Below are 22,973 nucleotides of genomic sequence, written 5' to 3' on the forward strand. Positions count from 1 at the left end.
TCTCCTAGCTTGTAAGGTTTCTGCAGAGAAATCCACTGAAAGCCTGATAGGGGTTCCTTTGTAGGTTATTTTCTTCTGCCTTGCTGCCCTTAGTATTCTTTCTTTGTCATTCATTTTTGCCAGTTTTACTACTATATGCCTTGCAGTAGATCTTTTTGTGTTGATGAATCCAGGAGATCTGGAAGCCTCTTCCACATGGATTTCCATCTCTTTACCTAGGTTTGCGAAGTTCTCTGCTGTTATTTCTTTGCACACACCGTCTGCTCCATTCTCCTTCTCTTCTCCTTCTTGAATACCTATAATTCTATGTTGCATTTCCTAATTGAGTTGGATGTTTCTCAGAGACTTTCTTCATTTCTTTTTAGTCTCCTCTCTCCTCCTCTTTCTGGAGCATTTCAACATGTCTATGTTTGATTACGCTGATACACTCCTCTGTGATGTCCACTCGAGTGTTCAGGGCATCCGTATTTTGTTTTATCTCTTCCATTGTGTCTTTCATCTCTAATATTTCTGATTGATTCTTCTTTATGGTTTCACTCTCTTTTGTGAAGCAGCTCCTGGACTCATTGAATTGTTTCTCTACATTCTCTTTTACCTCATTAAGTTTTTCGATGATAGCTATTTTGAATTCATTGTCATTTAGATTACATATTTCTGTGTCCTCAGGACTGAATTCTGGGTACTTGTTGTTTTCTCTCTGGTCTGGAGATCTGATACAATGTTTGATATTGCTAGAGGAGGTGGCTCACATCTTATGCATCCTGATATTATTTGGTTGCAGTTATCACTTATCGCCACTGGGTGGGGGTCAAGAGCTGCATGTTCTGAGCCCTCTGCCTTCAGCTGAGATCCCAGGCAGTGGAGCCATGCTGAGGGGCTGGGGGGACGGGTGCTTTCTCCTACATGCTCTCTGGGCTTTCTTGCTCTGCTCTCACTATCTGCTCTTCTGGGGTGTTGGCTTGATGAGGTCACCCCCCATGAAAGCTCTGATCCTGGTAGAGGTCTTCCCTCTAGGCTGCACGGGCCCTTTGGGGTCCTTGATGTTCCTGTGAATGAGTGTCCCCGCCCCCGTTTCTTCCCTCACAGAGCCTCCTGTGGTTGCAGATTGCAGTCTTTCGGGGAGGGAGTGAAGTTCTCTCTTATCCCATTCCAGCTCCTCCAAGGGGGGCTCCCACATCTCTGCCGTACATCATATGGCTCGGTGTCTTTCCAACGTTTTTGTGTTAGGATCTCCTCTGTTGGAGTGTGGATGCCCCTTTTCGTCATGTGTTGGAGGGGAGAGAATCCCGGGCAAGTTCACTCTGCCATGATACTGACGTCACTCCTCTCTACTTCTTCTTGACCCAGTTTTGGATGGTTGTATGATTCTAAGAATTTATCCATTTCTTCTAGATTATCCAATTTGTTGGCATATTGCTTTTTGTAGTATTCTCTTGTAATCTTTTATTATTTCTGAGGTGTCCGTTGTAATTTCTCCCCTTTCATTTCAGATTTTATTTGAACCTTCTCTCCCTTTTTCTGGGTGAGTTTAGCTAAAGGTTTGTCAATTTTGTTTATCTTTTCAAAGTACCAGCTTTTGGTTTCATTGTTTTTTTTTTTCTAGTCTCTATTTCATTTATTTCTGCTCTGACTGTTATTATTTCCTTCCTTCTACTGATTTTGGGCTTTGTTTGTTCTTCTTTTTCTAGTTCCTATAGGTGCACTGTTAGATTGTTCATTTGAGATTTTTCTTGTTTGTTGAGGTAGGCCTATATTGCTGTAAACTTCTGTCTTAGAACCTCTTTTGCTGTATCCCATAAATTTTGGCATGTCGTATTTTCATTTTCATTTATCTCTAGGTATTTTTTGATTTCTCCTTTTATTTCTTTATTGACCCAATCATTGTTCAGTAGCATTTTGTTTAATAGCCACATGTTTGTGGGTTTTCCAATCTTCTTCCTGTAGTTGATTTCTAGTTTCATACTGTTGTGTTCTGAAAAGATGCATGGTATTATTTCGATCTTCTCAAATTTATTGAGACTTGTATTGTGGCCTAATATGTGATCGTTCTGGAGAGTGTTCCATGTGCATTTGAAAAGAATGTGTATTCTATGGTTTTTGGCTGGAATATTCTGTATATATCTGCTAGGTCCATCTGGTCTAATGTGGCCAGTTTTTCCTTATTGATCTTCTCTTTGGATGATCTATTCATTAGTGTAAGTGGAGTGTCAAAGTTCCCTACTATTATTGTATTATTGTCCATTTCTCCTTTTATGTCTGTTAATAGTTGCTTTATATATTTAAAATATGGGTGCTCCTATGTTGGGTTCATAGATATTTACAAGTGTTATATACTCTTGTTGGATTGTTCCCTTTATCATTGTATAGTGCCCTGCTTTGTCTCTTGTTTCAGTTTTTGTTGTAAAGTCTATTTTTGTTTGATATAAATATTGCTGCCCCAGCTTTCTTTTCTTTGCCATTTGCATGGAGTGTCTTTTTCCATCCCTTCACTTTCAGTTTGTGAGTGTCTTTAGGTCTGAAGTGTGTCTCTCATATGCAGCATATATCTGGGTCTTGTTTTTTTATCCAAGCAGCCACTGTATGCCTTTTAATTGGAGCATTTAGTCCATTGACATTTAAAGTAGCTATTGATAAGTATGTACTTATTGCTATTTTGTTAATTTCTTTCTGAGTGTTTTAGTAGTTTTTCTCTATTCCTTCTTTCTTCTCCTGCTCTCTTCCCTTGTGGTTTGATGGCTTTCTTTAGTATTATGTTTGGGTTCCTTTCTGTTAATTATTTGTGTATTTGTTATAGGTTTCTGGTTTGTGATTACCGTGGGGTTCATATACGATAACCTATGTATACAGCAATCTATATTAAGTTATTGGTCTCTTTAGTTTGACTCTTGCTAAAAGCTCTACTCTTTTACTCTCCTGCTCCCACATTTTATGTTTTTGATATCATATCCAACTTATTTTTTGTGTGTGTGTCTCCATTATCCCTCTTATCATGGAAGTAGGTAATTTTAGTTCTTTCATCTTTTGATCTTTATATTATCTTCATAGGTGTTTGATCTGCTACCTTTACTGTATTTTTACCTTTACTGGTGATTTCATTGCCTTTTTTTTTCTTTGATAATTTTTTTATTCCTGTTTGTGGTCTTCTCTTTCCCACTTAAATGTGACCCTTTGGCATTTCTTGTAAGACTGGTTTTCTGGTGATAAACTCGTTTACTTTTTTGCTTCTCTGGGAAACTCTTTATCTCTCCTTCATTCTGAGTGATTACCTTGCTGGGTAGAGTATTCTTGGCTGTAGGTTTTTTTCCTTTCAGTGCTTTGAATATATCCTGCCACTTCCTTCTAGCCTGTAAGGTTTTGGCTGAGAAGTCAGTTGATAACCTTATCAGGTTCCCTTTGTATGTAACTTGTTGCCTTTCCCTTGTGGCTTTTGGGATTCTCTCGCTGTCTTTAATTCTTGACATTTTAATTACAATGTGTCTTGGCTTGGGCCTCTTTGGGTTTATCTTGTTTGGTGCTCTCTGTGCTTCCTGTACCTGGATGTCTGTTTCCTTCCTAAGATTAGGAAAGTTTTCAGCTATTATTTCTTCAGATAGATTCTCTGCCCCTTTGTCTCTTTCTTCTCCTTCTTGGACACCTATAATACACATGTTAGTGCCCTTGATGTTGTCCCAGAGGTTGCTTAGACTGCGCTCATTATTTTAAATTCTATTTTCTTTTATCTGTTCAGCCTGGGTGATTTCCTCTAGTGTTTCATCCAGCTTGCTGATCTGTTCTTCTGTACCATCTACTCTCCCTTTGAGTCTCTCTAGTGAAGTTTTCATTTCCAGTATTGTATTCTTTATTTCTGATTGGTTCTTTTTTTATATTTTCCAGTTCTTTGTTGAAGTTCTCACTGAGTTCATCCATTCTTCACCCAAGATAAGTGAGCATCCTTATGACTTTTTATTTGAACTCTTTTTCAGGTAGATTGGTTATTTCCGTTTTGTTTAGTTCTTTTCCTGGGGTTTTGTCCTGTTCCTTTACTTGTAGTGTATTTCTTTGCCTCCTCATTTTGCCCCTTTCTCTGTGCTTATGTCTGTGTATTGTAGGTCACCTACATCTCCTGATCTGGCAGAGGTGGCCTTATGTAAGAGATGCCTTATGAAACCCAGCAGTCTGCTTCCCTCTCGTCACCAGTTCCAGATGTTCCAGGAGTCTCCCCTGTCTGGGCTACATGTGTCCTTCTGTTGTGGCAGGGTTGCTCTCACTGCAGGTGCCCAGGAAGTCTATGCCATCCTCCTGGCCCGCTGTTTGCAATTCTCAGCTGTAGACACTTCAGAAACTTTATTGGGCATGAGGAGCCCCACCACAGTTGCCTTCAAGGTCTAATAGCAAATTTCTGTTGCAGTTTTTCTAAGTGAGTAGGCCCTCAGTGTGGCTGATTGCTAGGCTCAGGGGCTTCCAATTGCTGTAGGCCTCCAGGCTGCAAGTCTCTTGTCAGCTCTCTCAGGATTGCAGCTCAGTGGGCCTGGCCCTAGGCATGGGGTCACCCAACTGTTTCAGGCTTTGGAAGGTGGGGCTGATCCCCTGTGTGGCTGTTTGAGAAGCACAAGTCTGCTGCAGCTGTCAGGCCCCACTGCCTGCAGGACCACATACACTGTCAACACAGTCCTGTCCTGTGCATGTGTCATGACCCCCTGAAATGGACCCAGTGAGTCACCTCACTACAGAGGCCCCACACAGAGGCTCCTTGTGTATGCCATGCCCCACAGAGGCAGACCCACTCCCCCAGCTGCAGAGGATCCAGGCACCCAGCCTATGCGGCCCACAAATTACCTGAGGGCTTACTGTTGGATGAGGTCAGTCCGTAGGGAGGGCTGCCTGCCTTGGCTGAGCTGGATTAAATAGGTGCTCTAGTGGGTGGGGCAGACTCTGGGCTAACAGTCCTGTGGAAGAACTCCAATGATGTCTGCTAGTGTCTGTGTCAGCGTGCTTGTACTAGGTCACACTAATGGCTGCTGCCAATGTCTCAGTTCCTGGAGAGGTCTCACCTCTCACTGAGATGCATGCGGAGCCTGTCAGGTGAGTCTCTTTACCAAAGGAGTGTGCACTTTTCTTTCCAGTGATTTTAGGTTGCTTTCTGAAATCGGTGAATTTTTGCCTGGGCCTTTTAAAAGCTGGCTTTTTTCTGCTTATATCTGAAAGCTTTTCAGGGGGTATTCCCTGTTGTAGTTAATAGCCAGCAAAGCCAGATATTATGACACTTTTCTCAGTTGTGCAGAGTCCAAGGGAAGCTTATAGTGGTAATACTCCCCCCTCAGATCCCACCTCCTCCAGGGAAGGCTGTGTACCTTAGGATTGCTCCCGGCTGGCTGTGCAATGCCATGGCTCGCGAAGGTGGCTCTTTTTCCTCCCCAGAAAGGAAATTCTGCCTCTTCCACCTCTCTCAGGACTGTCCCTTGTTGTGGGGGTTCTTTTTATCCAGTTTTCAGCTCTCTCTCGGGGTAATTGTTCCAAGAGTAGTTATAGATTGGTTGTGTCCATGGGAGGAGGTGAGTTCAGAGTCTGCCTATGCCACCATCTTGTCACTAACCACACTGTGCTTTTGTTTTGCATTACCCTAATGGTTAGTGATGTTGAGCATCTTTTCATGTGCCTGTTGGCTATCTGTATGTCTTCTTTGGAAAAATGTCTATTCAGATCCTCTGCCCATTTTTTCCATTGGATTGTTTGTTTTTTTGCTCTTAAGTTGTATGAGTTCTTTATATGTTTTGGATATTAACCCCTTATCAGATTTGTGATTGCAAATATTTCCCTCCATTCAGTAGGTTGCCTTTTCATTTTGTCAATGGTTTCCTTTGCTGTGCAGAACTTGCATTTTCTTATATGGTGACTTTCAAACTGTGCCTGCCTCTTGATCCTGCTTATGGGTCCTCAAAACAACTCCAATTTAAAACTTCAGAGTTGTCAAGTTCTGTTGGTTTTACCTGGGGTTTTTCTCCCTACTGTCACTATCATAGTTCGTTACTTTTCATTACTTCTGGTCTGAGTGATTATAATATTTGTCATTGGTCTTTGTTCTCATTCTTCCTCCTACTCTGGTTCATATTGTATAGATCTGTGAGATGAATTTTTATGGAATACAGCTGTGGTCACAATTCCTTGCTTAAAACCTTCGTGTTTAATTGTGAAGTTCAGTTTTCTTAGCATTTAAGATCTTAAGTGATCTGGTCTCTACTTTTCTTTACAAATTAGTTTTTTTCTCTCATTTTCTTGGCTACATCTATACCACTCATCAGTTTGCACCATGCTTCTTTGCCCCTCTGCCTTTCTCATGCTGTTTCTACCCTTTGGAAAGTCCTCCGTCTATTTCAAATCCAACCTGTACTTTCAGACTACCCAGTACATCTTCCTCACAGCCTTTGCCACTTAGAAGTAATTGCTCTCAATTGTTCCCATCTGTTTCCATCTACTGCCACATCTATAACTTATTTTACTTATTTTGTCCCATATTTTACTTTTGTATACAATTCATCTTCACATATCCCATGATGCCTGTAATGGTGCCAAACACAGAAATTGGTTGAAGGAGTTGCTATTGATGGCAAGCTTGTTAAGCATCACCTTGATGGCACATGTGTATATGAGTACTTATACATATGTGAATTCATACCTGTTTTACCTGAGATTAATATGGTGGCCAACTGTATTTTCCCACACAGTGGATATTAGTTAGATGGATTAATGGATTCTCTAGCTTGATGAATGATCTATACCAGTTATTTTCTGCCTTTTGATAGATTCCATTGATGTATTTTCTGATTCTGCTTTTATGTACTCAGCAGAGTAGGAACTAGAAAAGTCCTGTACACAAGTAATTAGATTGTATAAGTGATGTGTAGGGTTTGTTGGTTATAATTTCAGAGGAAAAAACATCTAGAGCTAACATAGTAAATTATAATGCCGTAAGTTATAAAAATTATGAAACACTTCAGATTTAGAATAGAATGATATGATTAAATTTTTCAGACTAACTTGTTTTTGGCCAAGTATCAATCATTTGGGAGCGTATTAAGGATAGTAATTATAGTATCTCTGTTTAGCTCTGCCTGAATGTGGGCCTTGAGTCAGTTCCTGTGGCAGTGAATCTCACAGACATTTTAAAAAGAGCAGAGACAGTTAGTGAATGTTGTTTATTTTCTGGTTAAAACTGGTTCTTCATTCTCTTGAGCTTTATTTTATTAATAGCTTTTCAATTTGGACTTAGAATTGGTTTAATGTCAACTTTCTCTTGTTTACAAAGGGGAAAGCTCATTTATTTTTCATGCTTCTTTGTCATGTTGTTCCCTTTGCTTCTGAGAAAAGGGCATCAGCCTATTTAGATAGGGAAGTTCAGGCTATTTATAAAGCTAGGCAGGTTAATTGAAATTGACAGCCTGGTAATGTCCTCCTTGGTGAATGACGCACATGGGTTTTAGATGATGTTGGCATGCTGTTTTCCCTTATAGTCAGGAATCAGCTGGAGGAATTTGTGTGCTTTGAGCTTTGGTGTTGACGTAGGTACTGGGTACAGATGTTTTAGGAAACATCTTATTTCCATATAAATGAAGGAAGATTAAAAAAAATTTAGATGGCTTGCCCTCAAATTCCAGCTGGTATCACAAGGATGATGAAAATATTTCTTTTGACTTTCTGGAAAAATAGCTTTGGTTGCATTCAAGCACAGTGAAGTTCTTACAGATTTATTCAGAAATACTTTTTATATTCCTTTTTTTGGGGAATCTTTTTTCAGCATCAGCTATGTGTACATTTATTTGAAAAATTAAATTTTGAGTGTGCGTTTCTCTAAACTTCAACTTTAATCTCTTAAGTTTTAGGTAACTTCACTGAAGAACTTTGTATAGTTACATCAATAACGTTGTCAATTTGGTTTTAATAAAAGGTAGAGGAACTAAAGAGTTCATCTTCTTTCTTACATGATGAAATTGTGGTTCTTTTTTTTTGAAGACAGTAAATATCAGTTTCACTGAAATGGATTTATGTTTGTTTTCTTTCCAAGTGTCACGTAACTTAGAGTCTCACTTAAATAGTTGTATAGTACCTATTCCCTAGAACCCAAACATTCTGATTACATTTGTTTAAATTCAGTTTCATTTAAGATAAGGTGACTTCATAAGTGTGAATTTTTTCTCCTTACATCACATTGATTACATTCAGAAACATTTTCAGTTTATGCACAAATGTCAAAACGCCAGTGGTTAATTTATTACTAGTTATAATATGTCTTCTCTGGGCCATAACCCTCATCATAGCCTTCATTTCCTGAAGATGCCCGGGGCTCTGGGAATGTTGAGTTGGTTCTGGACTGGCAGCGTCATGCTGTTATCTTTGTGGAGCGTCATGTCATAAGGATCTTACTCAAACATATGGTGAATGGCTCACAGCACACGGTTCAGGGGCCAGATCTCGATTTGCTAATACATCCTTGAGGGGAATAGTGTAGAGCCAGGGCTTCCAAGTGGATGCTTGCCTGAAGAGAATTGTGATCCATTAGGATCACCTGGTCCTCATTTCCAAGCAGTGCATTGGAGGGGTCTGGGTCCCCTTGGGTTCGGACCCCGGCCTGCGTGATTGCCAGACCTCTGTAGATACGCAGCGGCAGGAGCAGCGTTTGTTCCTCAATCCAGGAGTTGCCTTTGATCGTCAGCTCTTCATTCCCGCTCCTGGAATGTCTCTTGCAGGTTAGCAGTGGCTGGGCCTCCTGTTTATAGCCCTACTCTGCCCAGTGGTAAACCTCAGGATCTTTGGACAAAGGGTCATGCCAGCCTCCTGCTGTGCCTGTTTATGGTCTTGCTAATGGAACAAGATTTTGGTTCAAGTTTAGAATTGCTTTGTTTCCCCCCCCAATAGATATAATATACAGTATCTCTATATTCTCTTTAATTTAGAAATCTTCATTTAAATGAAGGATTAATTTACTCATTGATAACTTCTTTTTTCCAGTAATCTTGCAAAGTTTTTTTTAAACTTTTGGTTACTACTGTCATGCTTCACTTAATGACGGAGATGCATTCTGAGAAATGCATTGTTAGGTGATTTTGTCATTGTATGAACATCATAGAATGTGCTTACACAAACCTGAGTGGTATAGCCTACTACACACCTAGGCTGTATGGTACTAACCTTATGGGACCACCATCGCATAGTGGTGGTGTTGACCAAAATGTAGTTATGCGGTGCGTGACTGTAATAGTAGTGCTTTTGAACAATTGCCACACTCTCCAAGAGAAATTTATTTTAAACACTTCTTTTCATTATATGTCTAAGTAGAATTTTTCTTCTAAAATCAAGCAGTGGAGTTGATTATTTTATTTGATATTGTTCTTTTCCTAGGATATTCTTTCTCTAAGTGATATTAGCTAACCCTGTGTGTATATGGATGTATTCTGGGAGTTTTCACGTTTCAGTGAGATTTAAAATTTTGGAGTTTTAATATCAGTGATAATCTTGAAAAATATATAAGCATATTCGGGGTCATTTGGATCACCTGCCGTATAACCAAGTATTGCCATACTTGATACTTTTATGAAAAAGTATCAAGCGATAAAATTGGTGTTTGTGTTTTTATTGTGTTAGTGCTATGTGAATACTAACTCCTTCAGTGTCTGAAGTGTTGGAAGCTCTTGCTGAGATTCAGGTAACACATGCTGCTAGGCACGTCCCTGCGTGCACACCCAAAGGTGTTATAGCGATAACCGACTCAAGTTGCAGACAGATGAGTTTGACAGACTACATTTTTTAATATAGCAATTTTCAAATAGTTCATTAGCATTGGGTATACCAGTAAATATACACTGAGGAATTTTCTATTTGAGATTCCAGCAATAATTGAATGGATATGCATTAAATGCAGATTTCAATATGGTTGTGATACCAACTTTCTCTTGAAGTAACTTCCTTAAAACTGGCATTCAAGGAATCCTTGTCAGTGCTTTGTTTAGTATGAGGTTTGATTATCCTTAACTGGTAAAGAAAGCCAGCATCTTATAAGTACTATTTTGTACAGTGCATTTAAGTGAAAAGGCATTTTTTCGTTTTAATGACTAAAGTAGAAAAGAAAAAAACCCCACAAAAGCATTAAAAACCAGAATCAAACCGGAAGCCACATTGGTGTGGTCATTTCAGCAGAAAGGCATTGTTTGGTACACCATGTTTTTGCCGTTAATTTTATTTTATTTATTTATTTTTGATAATAGCTATCCTAACAGGTGCAAGGGAATAACTCATTGTGGTGGTGTTTTGTTTTTATTTATGAACCTCATGTTCTTCACTAGGAAATGGTTTAACCTATTATGAATGTTGAAAAATGCCATGAGATAACGTGTAAAGTGCTTCCTACCTGTCAAACATGTATTAAATACAAGTCACGTGTATTATTCATTAAAATGACATCGAACCTTGAGGGAATCTCCTACATTATGCATGACTGGATGGGCTTGATACAGAACTTTTTGTTTTATTTTTGAAACAGCTACATAAGCAATTAAATTGATTATTTTTGTATTTAATTTATAAATTTGTTCTGTTTTTGTCTTTTCATCAGGGTAATAAATGCTAAGTTTAATTTTGTATGTATTAAAATATTAAAACTGAGTTAACTTGACCTTAGGAGGGCAAAAGAATATTTCTCCTTTAAAAGTTGTCCGGGGACTGACCCCGTGGCCGAGTGGTTAAGTTTGCGCACTCTGTTTCAGCGGCCCAGGGTTTCGCAGGTTCGGATCCTGGGCGCAGACATGGTACTGCTCATCAAGCCATGCTGAGGCGGTGTCCCACATAGCACAACCAGAGGCACTCACAACTAGAATCTACAACTATGTACTGGGGGGTTTGGGGGAGAAGAATAAGAAGAAGAAAAAACAGAAGATTGGCAACAGATGTTAGCTCAGGCCCAATCTTTAAAAAATAAATAAATAAATAATAAATTTAAAAAAAAAAGTTGTCCATATAGTACTTTGTTTGAAAAACCCTGGTGTATGATATTGAACATGATTGCATCATAATCGTAGTGACTAACCTTCAACCAGATGTTCCCTGTTTAAGTTTTATGCGTTGCTTAAAATTAAGTGACTCTTCCTTTTCTCCTTTTCTGTTATTTCTAACATTAATTTCCCTAAGAGGTGGCCACCTGAAATATAGCCATGAAGTAAGTAATCCAATCTATGTGTGGATAATTGGGTTTTCAAGATATTTTGATCTAGCCTGATTTTATAATTTTCCCTGAGTTTGGCTATCATTTCTATTTTAATATTATTTTGGTCATTATTTTATTCATTCATGCATTGAACAAATATTTTAAAAATATTACTATGTGCCAAGGACTCTTCAAGGTACTAGAGATGGTTGAATGTAGTTCTCATCTTTATGCATGAGTGAGTCTGTAGTCTCTTTTGGTGTCACATTTTTCCATTATTTAAATGAAATATTTCATGTATATGTTACGTAGTACGTGTCTATTTCAGCTAAACTCCTATGTGCCTTGCTGTCATGTCTACGTGTCTGAGTAGTTGGTGTGGGACATTACCACGTCCTACCAAGACTGTGGCAACAGACTGAAATGTTTTTTTTTTTTTAAAGATTTTACTTCCTTTTTCTCCCCAAAGCCCCCAGTACATAGTTGTATATTCTTCGTTGTGGGTCCTTCTAGTTGTGGCATGTGGGACGCTGCCTCAGCATGGTTTGATGAGCAGTGCCATGTCCGTGCCCAGGATTCGAACCAACGAAACACTGGGCCGCCTGCAGCAGAGCGCGTGAACTTAACCACTTGGCCACGGGGCCAGCCCCTGAAATGTTTTTTGTAGCCTGAGCATGATGGGTATTTTAAGCTTGTTCATTCAAGTGACACTGTTGAATGACTACTAAATTCAAGACCTTGTGCTAGGTACTACTGAGTGTCCAAAATGAATGAGACACAGTCTGTATTCTCAGTATAGGAGCTGACAAATTTTAATCTAGTCGTTGAATCCTTTGAACTGGTTTGCGTTGTGTTGGATCTGTGGGCATTGTTGGACCTGCACCCACAATTGTAGACTCATTGATTACAGAGGAACTTTTGCATTTTGTCTGTCTATCCATTCATTCAATAAACATTTACTAAGCACATGTGTTTATTCCTAGTTGATTTTTATCTCCTATAATTTTCCTGCCCAGTTAAGGCCCATTATTATGACCGAGACCTCTTTCCCAGGTCTCCTCAGAATAATGGAATCTAGAGGACAAGGCTCACAAACAGCCCTTTCTAGCCATTATTGCCCGGAGGCTACGATTTGGAGAATGTGTTGTTGTAAGACACTTGTAAATATAGTCTGACCTCCTAAATCTGGAAACATTGAAATCCAGCATCTTTCAGAGCCATAAATATAGTGCTGCTTTCAAGCCAAAGCAGGATTGGCCAGAGGGAGATGTCCAGAAGCTACACAGGTCTGAGGACAGCCTTGCCAAACCTGTGGGCTCTCTGGAGTCATAATGACCCTCTTGAGTTGTCCCTAGTTGGGCTGAAATGACCAGGCCTTTATCTAGTATACTGATCAATCATTGGATGGTGGCCACCAAGTGTGACCTTGAACTTGGAAGTTCAGTGCAGTTGAGGTAGTCCTTGAAGGGGCTGACGGCAGGTGTCTGTTGGTCAACTGCACAGTCAGCAAACAGGGCAGCACGTTCTTCCCTACTGGGAGACTGGGCTGCATGCATCACAGTGCCCACTGCAGGCAGCAAACTATGACCACTGCCTTGGTGGTGGGATGGCTTATTCAGCTCTTTCATTTTCCAGCTCTGGATCTTGAGCAGCCTAAGTTAGGATGCTAAAACATGTAGATCAGTTATGGCTAAGGTGAACACTTGGTTTATGTTTCCCCTATTACTTTCCAGTTAGGTATTAATATTACTTAACTCTAATAATAGAGTGTCTACAAGTCTTGGTTCACCCAGGCCAGTCCTGTTTTCCTGGGACTACTTATTTAGGCCTGTTGAGATCAGTTAACATCTGTTAATTATTTTTAGTATCCTTAACACTCCCAGACATATTTCAGTTTGGAAGATAAATTGTGCGGTTATCCTATTATTCTTTTAAAAACTTATTGCCTATTTATTCTCTAAATCTCTTCCTGGTCTGTTGATCTAATGAGTGGAATATTCTTTTCTACTTATTATTTCAAGAGGCAGAATTGATCTTGTGGATTACCTTTGTATTTTTGCTTTATTTGACCAATGCTTTCATCTTTATCAAGTTCTTCATCAGCAGACTTTAAAGTGTGAAATCACAACATATTCCAGAAAGTCTGTCACTAAAATTATTGGGGTACATTATTTTCCTCCCCCACTCTTAAATTTTATGTATTGTGACATTAATTTCCCCTGGCTTATTATGTAGCTTAGTCACAAGTGTGTTATGTCCTTGTTTCCCTTTCTGCCCAGGGAATCTGGAACTCGAGCTGTTTGCCCGATGGAGCTGGTCTTTGTTTCTGGAAGGATATTCTGACCTATTCAGATTGTGTCCTAAGGAAATACAAGTTGCTTAGAGATGGGCAGTTTTAAAGCTGTCTTCAGAAATTTTCATGGGAAAAAGCAAAATTTAACTCTACCCCAGGTAGATTTAATAACTCGCAGGACCACTTTGTTCACAAGGAAAATTCTAATTTAAAACTAGTTATGGGTTCTGAAAAATGTCTAGGGGCTGAAGAGATTGAGATACTTGGTTTTCTTAACCAACCAAGAGGTTGTTACCTTCAACTGTGGCTGCTGCTTTTTCCTAATTGTTGTTTCTGGTCTACAGTTGTGGCGTAAGCGGTGTTATGGGGAGCAGGGTCACTGATGGACTCAGTTGTGCCCATCTGGGGTTCTCCGGCTGGAGAAATCAACTGCTCTTTTTATTTTGATGTTTGGCTTTACATAGTGGACAGTATCTTTAACAGACAGTAGCGGCCAGTGATGTAAAACTTCTTAATCCTGTTCCCTTTACAAAAGAAGAAGAGTATTAGAAAGTGGCCGTATGACATAATGCTTGATCTTTGACAAATGAGAAAGTAACAAGTCACTTATTTAAATGCTCAACTATCTGGCGTCCTACATATGTCTTCATGGACACAAAATCATGGAGTTTTACAAAGATATAGTAAAGTTTAAGCAAAGGTAGCAAAATATAAGAAAATGGCATGCTGTATGAATATATTTTATTCTAGTCATCTACATTATCAAAAGCAGCAAGTTTATCTGAAATGTTAATTTAACTTTACTCAGTTATCTAAGTTTAGAAAGAAGTAATTCAGATAGCGTTTACTTCTTCTGACCCAGGCAGAGCTGTGGGGTGCTGAGGGCCTGTTTCGGATTGGGCATAGTTTTCCCTTCACGTGAAATCCGAGCGCCAGCCCTCCGTGAGTGTCCAGCGTGATTCTCAGCACTTTGACACAGACAGGCCCCTTCTTGCAACTTTCTTCGAGCCTCAGAAACTTACCCTGTCATTATGGGCTTCAGCTGCGTGTGAAAGATATGAACTGCAACTGATCTTAGATTTCACTTGTCATTTGCATGAATATTTTAAGTTGTCACGTGTTTCAGGGATATCCGTTTTATGTGCCACCTGACCTAAAGGGTGTGGTCTGTGTGAGATTATTATATGATCACAGAATACTACTTGAATGTACTCAATTTGAGAAATTTGGTTCCAAATATCAAGTTCGGTCATCTGAGAAAGTGAGGAAGGATTTACAAAGTTGATTTGTAAATCCAAAGAAACCTAGCTTTCATTATCTAATTTGTCCTTTCAAAATAAACATTTATTGAGTACTTTCAATAAATCAATAAAGTATTGAATGCTAAGCACTAACACTGTCCTTCCTTGTCATCTGTGGACACCAGGTCAATCCTATTTGTTCCTGGCCTGGCCCACTGTCCTTCTCTCTGGTACTCCTGTCTCTACCCACATGGATGATCCTCTCGATACTCTGGCTTCTCAGTTTCTTATCCTTCTTTTCTCTAGTGATCTTGTCCTCCAGGCTACCTCAGCTTCTCACTCTTACAGTCACATCCCAGGCCTGGTCATTATCAGTAACTGCAGAGCCTCCATGATCTCAGTTTAAAGCATCCCCAACTCTGACCTCCACCTTGAGCCCCTCCAGCTCCCTGCTTCTAATGCTTCCACTCCAGCAATCCTTGGACTTTATTGATTCTTAAAATCTGTGGACTCCACCGCCCTGTCACTGTCCCTCACTCCCCTCATGACCTTTCTTCCTTTTATACCCAGTTTAAATTCTGTGTCTTTATTTGCTTGGTAAAATCCATCTCTGTCTAAATCTTAAAACCTGAGCTGAATGTTGCCGGAGCAAAACATGACATCTTGCCCCGTGATCTCACTGTAAGCTCAGGGCTAGGAGTCTCCAGGGCCCCCTCACGCTGCCTCCCGTCCCGCTGTGTGCTCCTGCTCCACTCGCTCTTCCATTTTCCTGGATGACTATTTCATACTCTCTTTTCTCTCCTCAACAGTGCCTTCCCCATCCTTACTCTTAGCTAATAATCTGGTTTCATATTTTCCTGGTAAGATAGATACAACTAGGAGAGAACTTTGACAGGCTCCCGTCACCACCTGTGTCCATGTACCAGCTTCAATGCCCATGAACGCTCCTCCTCTGCTCTGAATGAACGTCAGGTTCCTGTCAAACTTCCCATACTAGAGCCCGTCCTCCTCTGTCGCCTTCTCACAGACATGGTTCCAGTTGTTCTTCCCTCTCCATTTCATTAACTTTTTTCAAAATCATCATTTTCCCCTTCTCTATTGAGCATTCCTATCAGCCTACAAATAGACTGTTATTTCTTCTATCTTGAAAAATCCCTTTATTGATCCCATATTCCTCTTCAGCTAGTTGTTGCTTCTTTTCTCTTCTTTCGTTTACAGCAAAATTTCTTCAAATAATTGTTATTACTCATTGTCTCCAATTTCTATTCTCCCATTCCCTCTTGAATTAGGCTTTTGTTTTCGCCTTCCTCTTACTTTACAGATTCTCTTATGTCGTGATAACCATGAGAGTTAGAAAACTCTCAGTCCTCATTTTGCTTTCAGTTGGCACAAGTTGATCAATCTCTTCTCTTAGAAGTGCTTTCTTTTTTTGAGGAAGATTAGCCCTGAGCTAACATCTGCTGCCAATCCTCCTCTTTTTTTGCTGAGGAAGACTGACCTTGAGCTAACATCCATGCCCATCTTCCTCTACTTTCTATGTGGGATTCCTGCCACAGTATGGCTTGCCAAGTGGTGCCATGTCCACAGCCAGGATCTGAACCAGTGAACCCCGGGCCACTGAATTGGAATGTGCGCACTTAATGGGTGCACCACTGGGCTGGCCCCAGAAGCCCTTTCTTGACTTGGCCTTTTGGCCAGCACATTCTCCTAGTTTTCTCCAAACTCTGGCTTTTTTTTCTTCTCAACTTTGCTGATTGTTTCTCACTTTTTTTTTTTTTTGCTGAGGAAGATTCTCCCTGAACTAACATCTGTGCCTGTCTTCCTCTATTTTGTATGTGGGACAGTACCACAGAATGGCTTGATGAGTGCTCTAGGTCCATGCCTGGGAACTGAACCTGGCCTGCCAAGGTGTAGTGTGCCAAACTTAACCACTAGGCCACAGGGCTGGCCCCTCACCTTTTATCTTTTTAACATTGGCTCTCTTCTCTATGTACCCATTTAAATTTACTTGATAATTTCATCTAGTCCCATATTTTTCTTTGGTATTTTTGTCTTTTTTTTTTGGTGAGGAAGATTGTCCCTGGGCTAACATCTGTGCCAGTCTTCCTCTATTTTGTATGTGAGTCGCCGCTGCAGCTTGGCTTGATGAGCGGTGTGCAGGTCCACACCCAAGATCTAAACCCTCGAACCCTGGACCGCTGAAGTGGAGCATGTGAACCTAACCACTGTGCCACTGGGCTAGCCCAGTCCCGTCTTTTTTAATGCCATCTTTATGTTGAAGATTTTCAACTTGTCTATCGTATTAATAGTAACTAATAGCTTTACCTTCATGTCTGAAGGCATCTCAAACTTAACATCTCCAAAACTGAACTCCTCTTATCTCATCCCATCATGCTTCTTCCTAGTTGCCCTTTCTTGGTTAATGGCAACTCTCTCCTTCAGGTTGTTTGGGCCAAAAACCTCTGCATCATCCTTTGCATTTCTCTGACTCATACTCCACATCCGTTTTATCAGCATATCCTTTTGACTCTATCTTTAGACTATATTAAGAGTCTTACACCTTTTCCGCTATTATATGTCATCATCTCTTACTGGGGTTATTGCAGGATCCTGTAATCAGTCTTGCTGTGTCCACCCATGCCTATTTATAGGCTATCCACCAAATACCAGCTAGAGGGATCCTGTCGAAATGCAATGCAGAGAACGGCATGACTTTGCTCAACGGCTTCCTGTCTCACTCACCAACTTAGTGACTCAGTCATTTTCACAGTAAAAGGGTGCTTACAATGACCTACAAGGCCTTGTCTGATCTGTGCCACCTCCCCGTCCCATCGTCTTAACTCTTCAGCTTTATCTCCTATCACTGTTTCTCTTACTTCAGACCAGGCATTCTGGACTTCTTGCCTTTCCTCTGATGTGATAAACATGTTCACACCCCGGGACCTCTGCACTTGCTGATCCCTCTGCCCAGAACATTATTCCCTTGTATATATGCATGGTACACTTCCTCACTTCCTTCAGCTCTTCCCTTAAATGTCACCTCTTAGTGGGGCTTTCCCATCTTCCTATTTAAAATCACAGTCTCACTTCCTCTCCCTAGTCACCTACTCTCTGCTTTACTGTTCTCCATAGCACTTGTCATCATCTAACACACTATATATTTTACTTATTTATTTTGCTTTTATTGTCTGTTTTCCCTGACTAGAATGTAGGTTCCGTGAGGATAGGAGTTTTTCTCTGTTTTGTGTGCTGCGTCCTCTGCCTCTAGAGGAGTGTCTATACAATATGAGGTACTTTATTTGTAAACGTTGGTTGAATAAGTGTCTGAATTATTTGTCTTTTCAGTATCATGATTCTTCTGTTATAGACAAGAAATTGACCCTTGGGGAGTTTGGCAACTTGTGGAGATGGCACTTAACCTAGGTCTGTCTTGGCTCGTGCTGCAGTCACTGTCGTGTTAATTTACCCATGGGATCCTGTGCGTGTGGACTCCACGTCAGGCAAGGGAGTCGTCAGTATTGTGCATTTAAGCTGTGTGCCTACCTTCCATCATTACCTGTTGGGGAGAAAATGGAAGCAGATTTTAACAGTATTTCCTGGTGAAGCAGTTTCTGTTAGGTCATAGAAACTTGTTGGAGAGAGTTGTGAAGCTATTTCCTCAAACCAAGCATGTTTTGGAGTAAGAGTTCTGAGAAACTCAAATTTTTGCCTTCTAGGAGCAAAAAAGGTTTAGATTTACTGAAATATCTGAATCCAGGGAACTTGAAATGGCAAGGAATACGGGCCCTGCTTATCCCATCTGGTTGAGGTGCGTGAGGTGTTCCAGGGGTGTGAACTCCACAGGTGGCGGCTGGAGCCTGCGCTCACTTTCTATCGATGAATTGTTCTTAGTTCAATGGAATCATAGACTTCCAGAAATCATCAAGTTACTTGAAGTCAAAAAGGGAACTGATGAGGGATAGAGGTCACAATTTCAGAAGATAGTCGTAGATCATGATGAGTAGGAATCATGCTTTAAATGTTTGCAGCTGCTTTTAGAGTGCAGGCGACAGGCTGTGTCTAGTTGGCGTCTCCCAGCACTTGCCCTATTTGTGATTCACATTCAAAAGAATGACTGAGCTGAGAGTGAATTCTCTGCAGCAAGAACTGGTATCCCTGTATTATGGAACTGAAATGGCAATCCCAGATCTGTCCCCAAACTTTTGGTCACTTGACCAGACTGTAGCCATTGTTTGTGTCCATCCAGCTGCCTGAAATTAGTATTTTCTCACCAAATGCTGATATTGGCTGAGAGGTGGTGAAATTTCAGTGAGAACTGAGTTGTACACTCATGACGTTATACCTTCTGGTTTCAATGGAAAGCCTAAGTTGTTTATTGAGCCCCTTTGATTTGAAGAATCTCAAACTCCAGATTCTATCTCCTCTTCGGTGGGTAGAGCTGCGGTCTCTGCTCAGCTCTTTGAGCTTCCAGCTGTGTTATCTGCTGGGCTCCTGCAGGCTCCTGCAGGCAAGGGCTCTGCTGAGGATTTGAGCAGAGTTGATGCACAGATTTTGGGGTGCTCCCATGTAATATCCTTCTCTTAGGGACTTAGTCCATCAATTTCTAGCCACTGGTAGCCCCAGACTCCATTCTGACACCTCAAGCCAATAAGACTGAGTCTGTCTGTCTGAATTCTAGCTGTCCCATGTCACAGAGACTGGGAAGTCCCCTCAGCAGACAAGCCTCATAAGCGTCATGCTTGTCTATTGTGCTTCCTTCCTTTCAAGGGTTGAATTCTCTTCAATTCAGGCCTGCTTTTCGGCTCTCCAGTGCCTTTAAGTAGTTGTTTCATTTTGTCCAGAGTTTATAATCATTAGATGTGGGAGGGTTAGTCTGAAAAAAGCTACTCTGCCATTGCCGAAATGGTAACCTCCATAAGTTGTGATACATAGTTTTTTCATTATCATTCATTTCAAAATACTTCCTAATTTCAATCATTTCTTCTTAGCCATGGGTTACTTAGACATATGTATTTTTCTAACATAAGGATTTTCTAATTATCTTTTTGTGATTGACTTCTAGTGTAATTCTACCATGGTCAGAAAGTAGACTCTGTATGATTTTAATCTATGAAGTTTGTTGAGATTGGATTTATAGCCCAGTCTATGGCCAGTGAATGTCAGTGTTCTCTGTTTCCTTGGAGAACATTTGTGTTCCTGACTGTTGGGTGTGGTGCCCTGTGAGTGTCCGTGAGGTCATGTTTGTTGATCCCATTCAAATCTTCTACAGTTTTTACCTTTTGATTTTGGTATGCTTTTTCTGTCAGTTACTGAGATTGGTACTTTGAAGTCCCCCCACTATTTTGGGAATTTATCCGTTTCTCTTTTTAATTCTGTTAATTTCTCCAGTTTATTTGGAGCTTGTGTTATTGCATGAGTATAAATTTAGAGTGATCTCCTTCTTGTGAATTTAACCCTTTAACAGTATGGAGTTTCCCTCTTATCTCTGGGCATGCCTTTGCCCTGAAAATCTGCTTTGTCTGCCATTAATGTAGTGACATCAACTTTCCCTGCTTAAGTTTTTCATTGTATAGTTTTTCTTCCTTTTTACTTATAAATTTTCTGTTATGTTCATTGTTTGAGTGTTTTAAGTAGTTGAATTTTGCTTTTTTTATCCCAGTGTGGCAATCTTTCTTTTAATTGGAACATTTAGATTACTTACAGTTAATATAGTTACATGTTCTCCGCTAAGCCGGCCATCATACAGGTTGGTTTCTATTTCCTTCATGTGTTCCGTGCTTCTTTTTTGCTCCATCTCGCCATTATTAACTCATTGCATTTTCAGTTGTATTTTGCATTACGTTACTCTCATTTGTCATGTTAAGCTGACTTTGTTTTCTTTTTTTAGGAAAAGATAGAGTTTTTAACACTCCATTGTGTGAACAAGGAATTGTTGGGTTTGGAATTGGAATTGCAGTCACTGGTGCCACTGCCATTGCAGAAATTCAGTTTGCAGATTATATTTTCCCTGCTTTTGATCAGGTGAGAGGATTGCATTGTAGTATAATTGAACGTCAGAAATGTTGAAGTCTTAGCTCCACTCTCCCACCCCCTTCTTAGGAACTTTTGTTACCTTTGAGCCGGTGCATTAGGACTCATTTAGTTAGGGGCTTATATTTAAAGATCTAATAAAATGGTTTAAGAAAATGGCTGGGAGTAAAGGCCTCATTGTGACATGTCCCTTCTCTTTCCCCCCTCAGATTGTTAACGAAGCCGCCAAGTATCGCTATCGCTCTGGGGATCTTTTTAATTGTGGAAGCCTCACCATCCGGGCCCCTTGGGGCTGTGTCGGCCATGGGGCTGTCTACCATTCTCAGAGTCCGGAAGCTTTTTTTGCACACTGCCCAGGAATCAAGGTATCCTCATTTATGTACTTTATTTGATCTCGATTTGATGTTTCTATTTTGGTTCATTCTGTTAACCAATATGCTTATCTAGAAGCAAGCAAACAGGATTTTTGGAATTTATGTGAACTTAATTGTTTTTAAAAAAAGAGCTTAGTATTTCTTTTAGATCAACTATCCAATGCCCAGGCTTATGGGCTATTCTCCTTGAAGCAGAACTGGCTTAACTCTGACATTAATTTCATAGACTTCAAAGAGTAAGACTGAGAGCTTTCCAGGGAATCATTATAGAAACTCATAGTAAGTCCACCCAGGGCTGATTTCTAATTTTTTTATTGAGTTCATAGTATGTTACATCATTGTGAAATTTCAGTTGTGCATATTTCTTGTCTGTCACCACATAAGTACTTCCCTTCCCTCAGTGTCCACCCCCTCTTCCCCTTCCCCTGGTAACCACTGAACTGTTTTCTTTGTCCATATGTTTGTTCATATTCCACATATGAGTGAAATCATCTGGTGTGTGTCTTTCTCAGTCTGGCTTATTTCACTTAGCATAATTCCCTCCAGGTCCTTCCATGTTGTTGCAAATGGGATGATTTTGTCTCTTTGTATGTCTGAGTAGAATTGCACTGTGTGTGTATATACCACATCTTCTTTATCCAATCATCAGTTGCTAGGCACTTGAATTGTTTCCATGCCTTGGCTATTGTGAATAGTGCTGCAGTGAACATAGGGATACATATGTTACTTTGGATTGTTGATTTCAAGTTGTTTGGGTAGATATCCAGTAGTGGGATAGCTGGGTCATATGGTATTTCTATTTTTAGTTTTTTGAGGAATCTCCATACTGTTCCATAGTGGCTGCACCAGTTTGCATTCCCACCAACAGTGTATGAGGGTTCCCTTTTCTCCACACCCTCTCCAACATTTGTTATTTTTAGTCTTAGTGATTATAGCCATTTTAACAGGCATATTGTGGAATCTTAGTGTAGTTTTGATTTGCATTTCCCTGGTGATTAGTGATGTTGAACGTCTTTTCATGTGTTTTTGGCCATTTGTGTATCTTCCTTGGAAAAATGTCTGTTCATATCCTCTGCCCATTTTTTGATCAGGCTGTTTGTTTTTCCGTTGTTCAGTTGTGTGAGTTCCTTATATATCATGGAGATTAACCCCTTGTCAGATATATGATTTGCAAATATTTTCTCCCACTTGATGGGTTGTCTCTTTGTTTTGATCCTGGTTTCTTTTGCATTGCAGAAGCTCTTTAGTCTGATGAAGCCCCACTTGTTTATTTTTTCTTTTGTTTCCTTTGTCTGAGAAGACATGGTATTCGAAAAGATCCTTTTTAGTTCGATGTCAAAGAGTGTATTACCTCTATTATCTTCCAGGAGTTTTATGGTTTCAGGACTTACCTTCAAGTCTTTGATCCATTTTGAGTTTATTTTTGTGTATGGCATGAGATAATGGTCTATTTTCATTCTTTTGGCAGTGGTTGTCCATATTTCCCAACACCATTTATTGAAGAGACTGTCTTTTCTCCTTTGTATGTTCTTGGTACCTTTGTCAAAGATTAGCTGTCCGTAGATGTGTGGTTTTATTCCTGGGCTTTCAGTTCTGTTCCATTGATCTGTGTGCCTGTTTTTGTACCAGTACCATGCCATTTTGATCACTGTGGCTTTGTAGTACATCTTGAAGTGAGGAATTGTGATGCCTCCAGCTTTGTTCTTTTTCTCAGGATTGCTTTAGCAATTCGGGGTCTTTTGTTGCCCCATATGAATTTTAGTGTTCTTTGCTCTGTTTCCCTGAAGAATGTCATTGGGATTCTGATAGGGATTGCGTTGAATCTGTAGATTGTTTTACGTAGTATGGAGATTTTAACTATGTTT

General features: G+C 40.1%; 1 protein-coding gene across 5 annotated transcripts in view; it reads left to right on the plus strand.

Annotated features, from left to right (window-relative positions):
- Window positions 1-22,973, plus strand: part of BCKDHB (branched chain keto acid dehydrogenase E1 subunit beta) — a 228,500-nt gene that overhangs the window by 26,351 nt on the left and 179,176 nt on the right. For all 5 annotated transcript variants that reach the window (XM_014859754.3, XM_044757139.2, XM_070496706.1 and 2 more), the window contains exons 4-5: window positions 20,592-20,725; window positions 20,944-21,099. In XM_014859754.3, coding sequence (XP_014715240.2) covers window positions 20,592-20,725; window positions 20,944-21,099 — 290 coding nt within the window. The remainder of the gene's footprint in view (window positions 1-20,591; window positions 20,726-20,943; window positions 21,100-22,973) is intronic.

Source organism: Equus asinus, chromosome 24, assembly GCF_041296235.1.
Source record: "Equus asinus isolate D_3611 breed Donkey chromosome 24, EquAss-T2T_v2, whole genome shotgun sequence".
Classification (NCBI taxonomy): domain Eukaryota; kingdom Metazoa; phylum Chordata; class Mammalia; order Perissodactyla; family Equidae; genus Equus; species Equus asinus.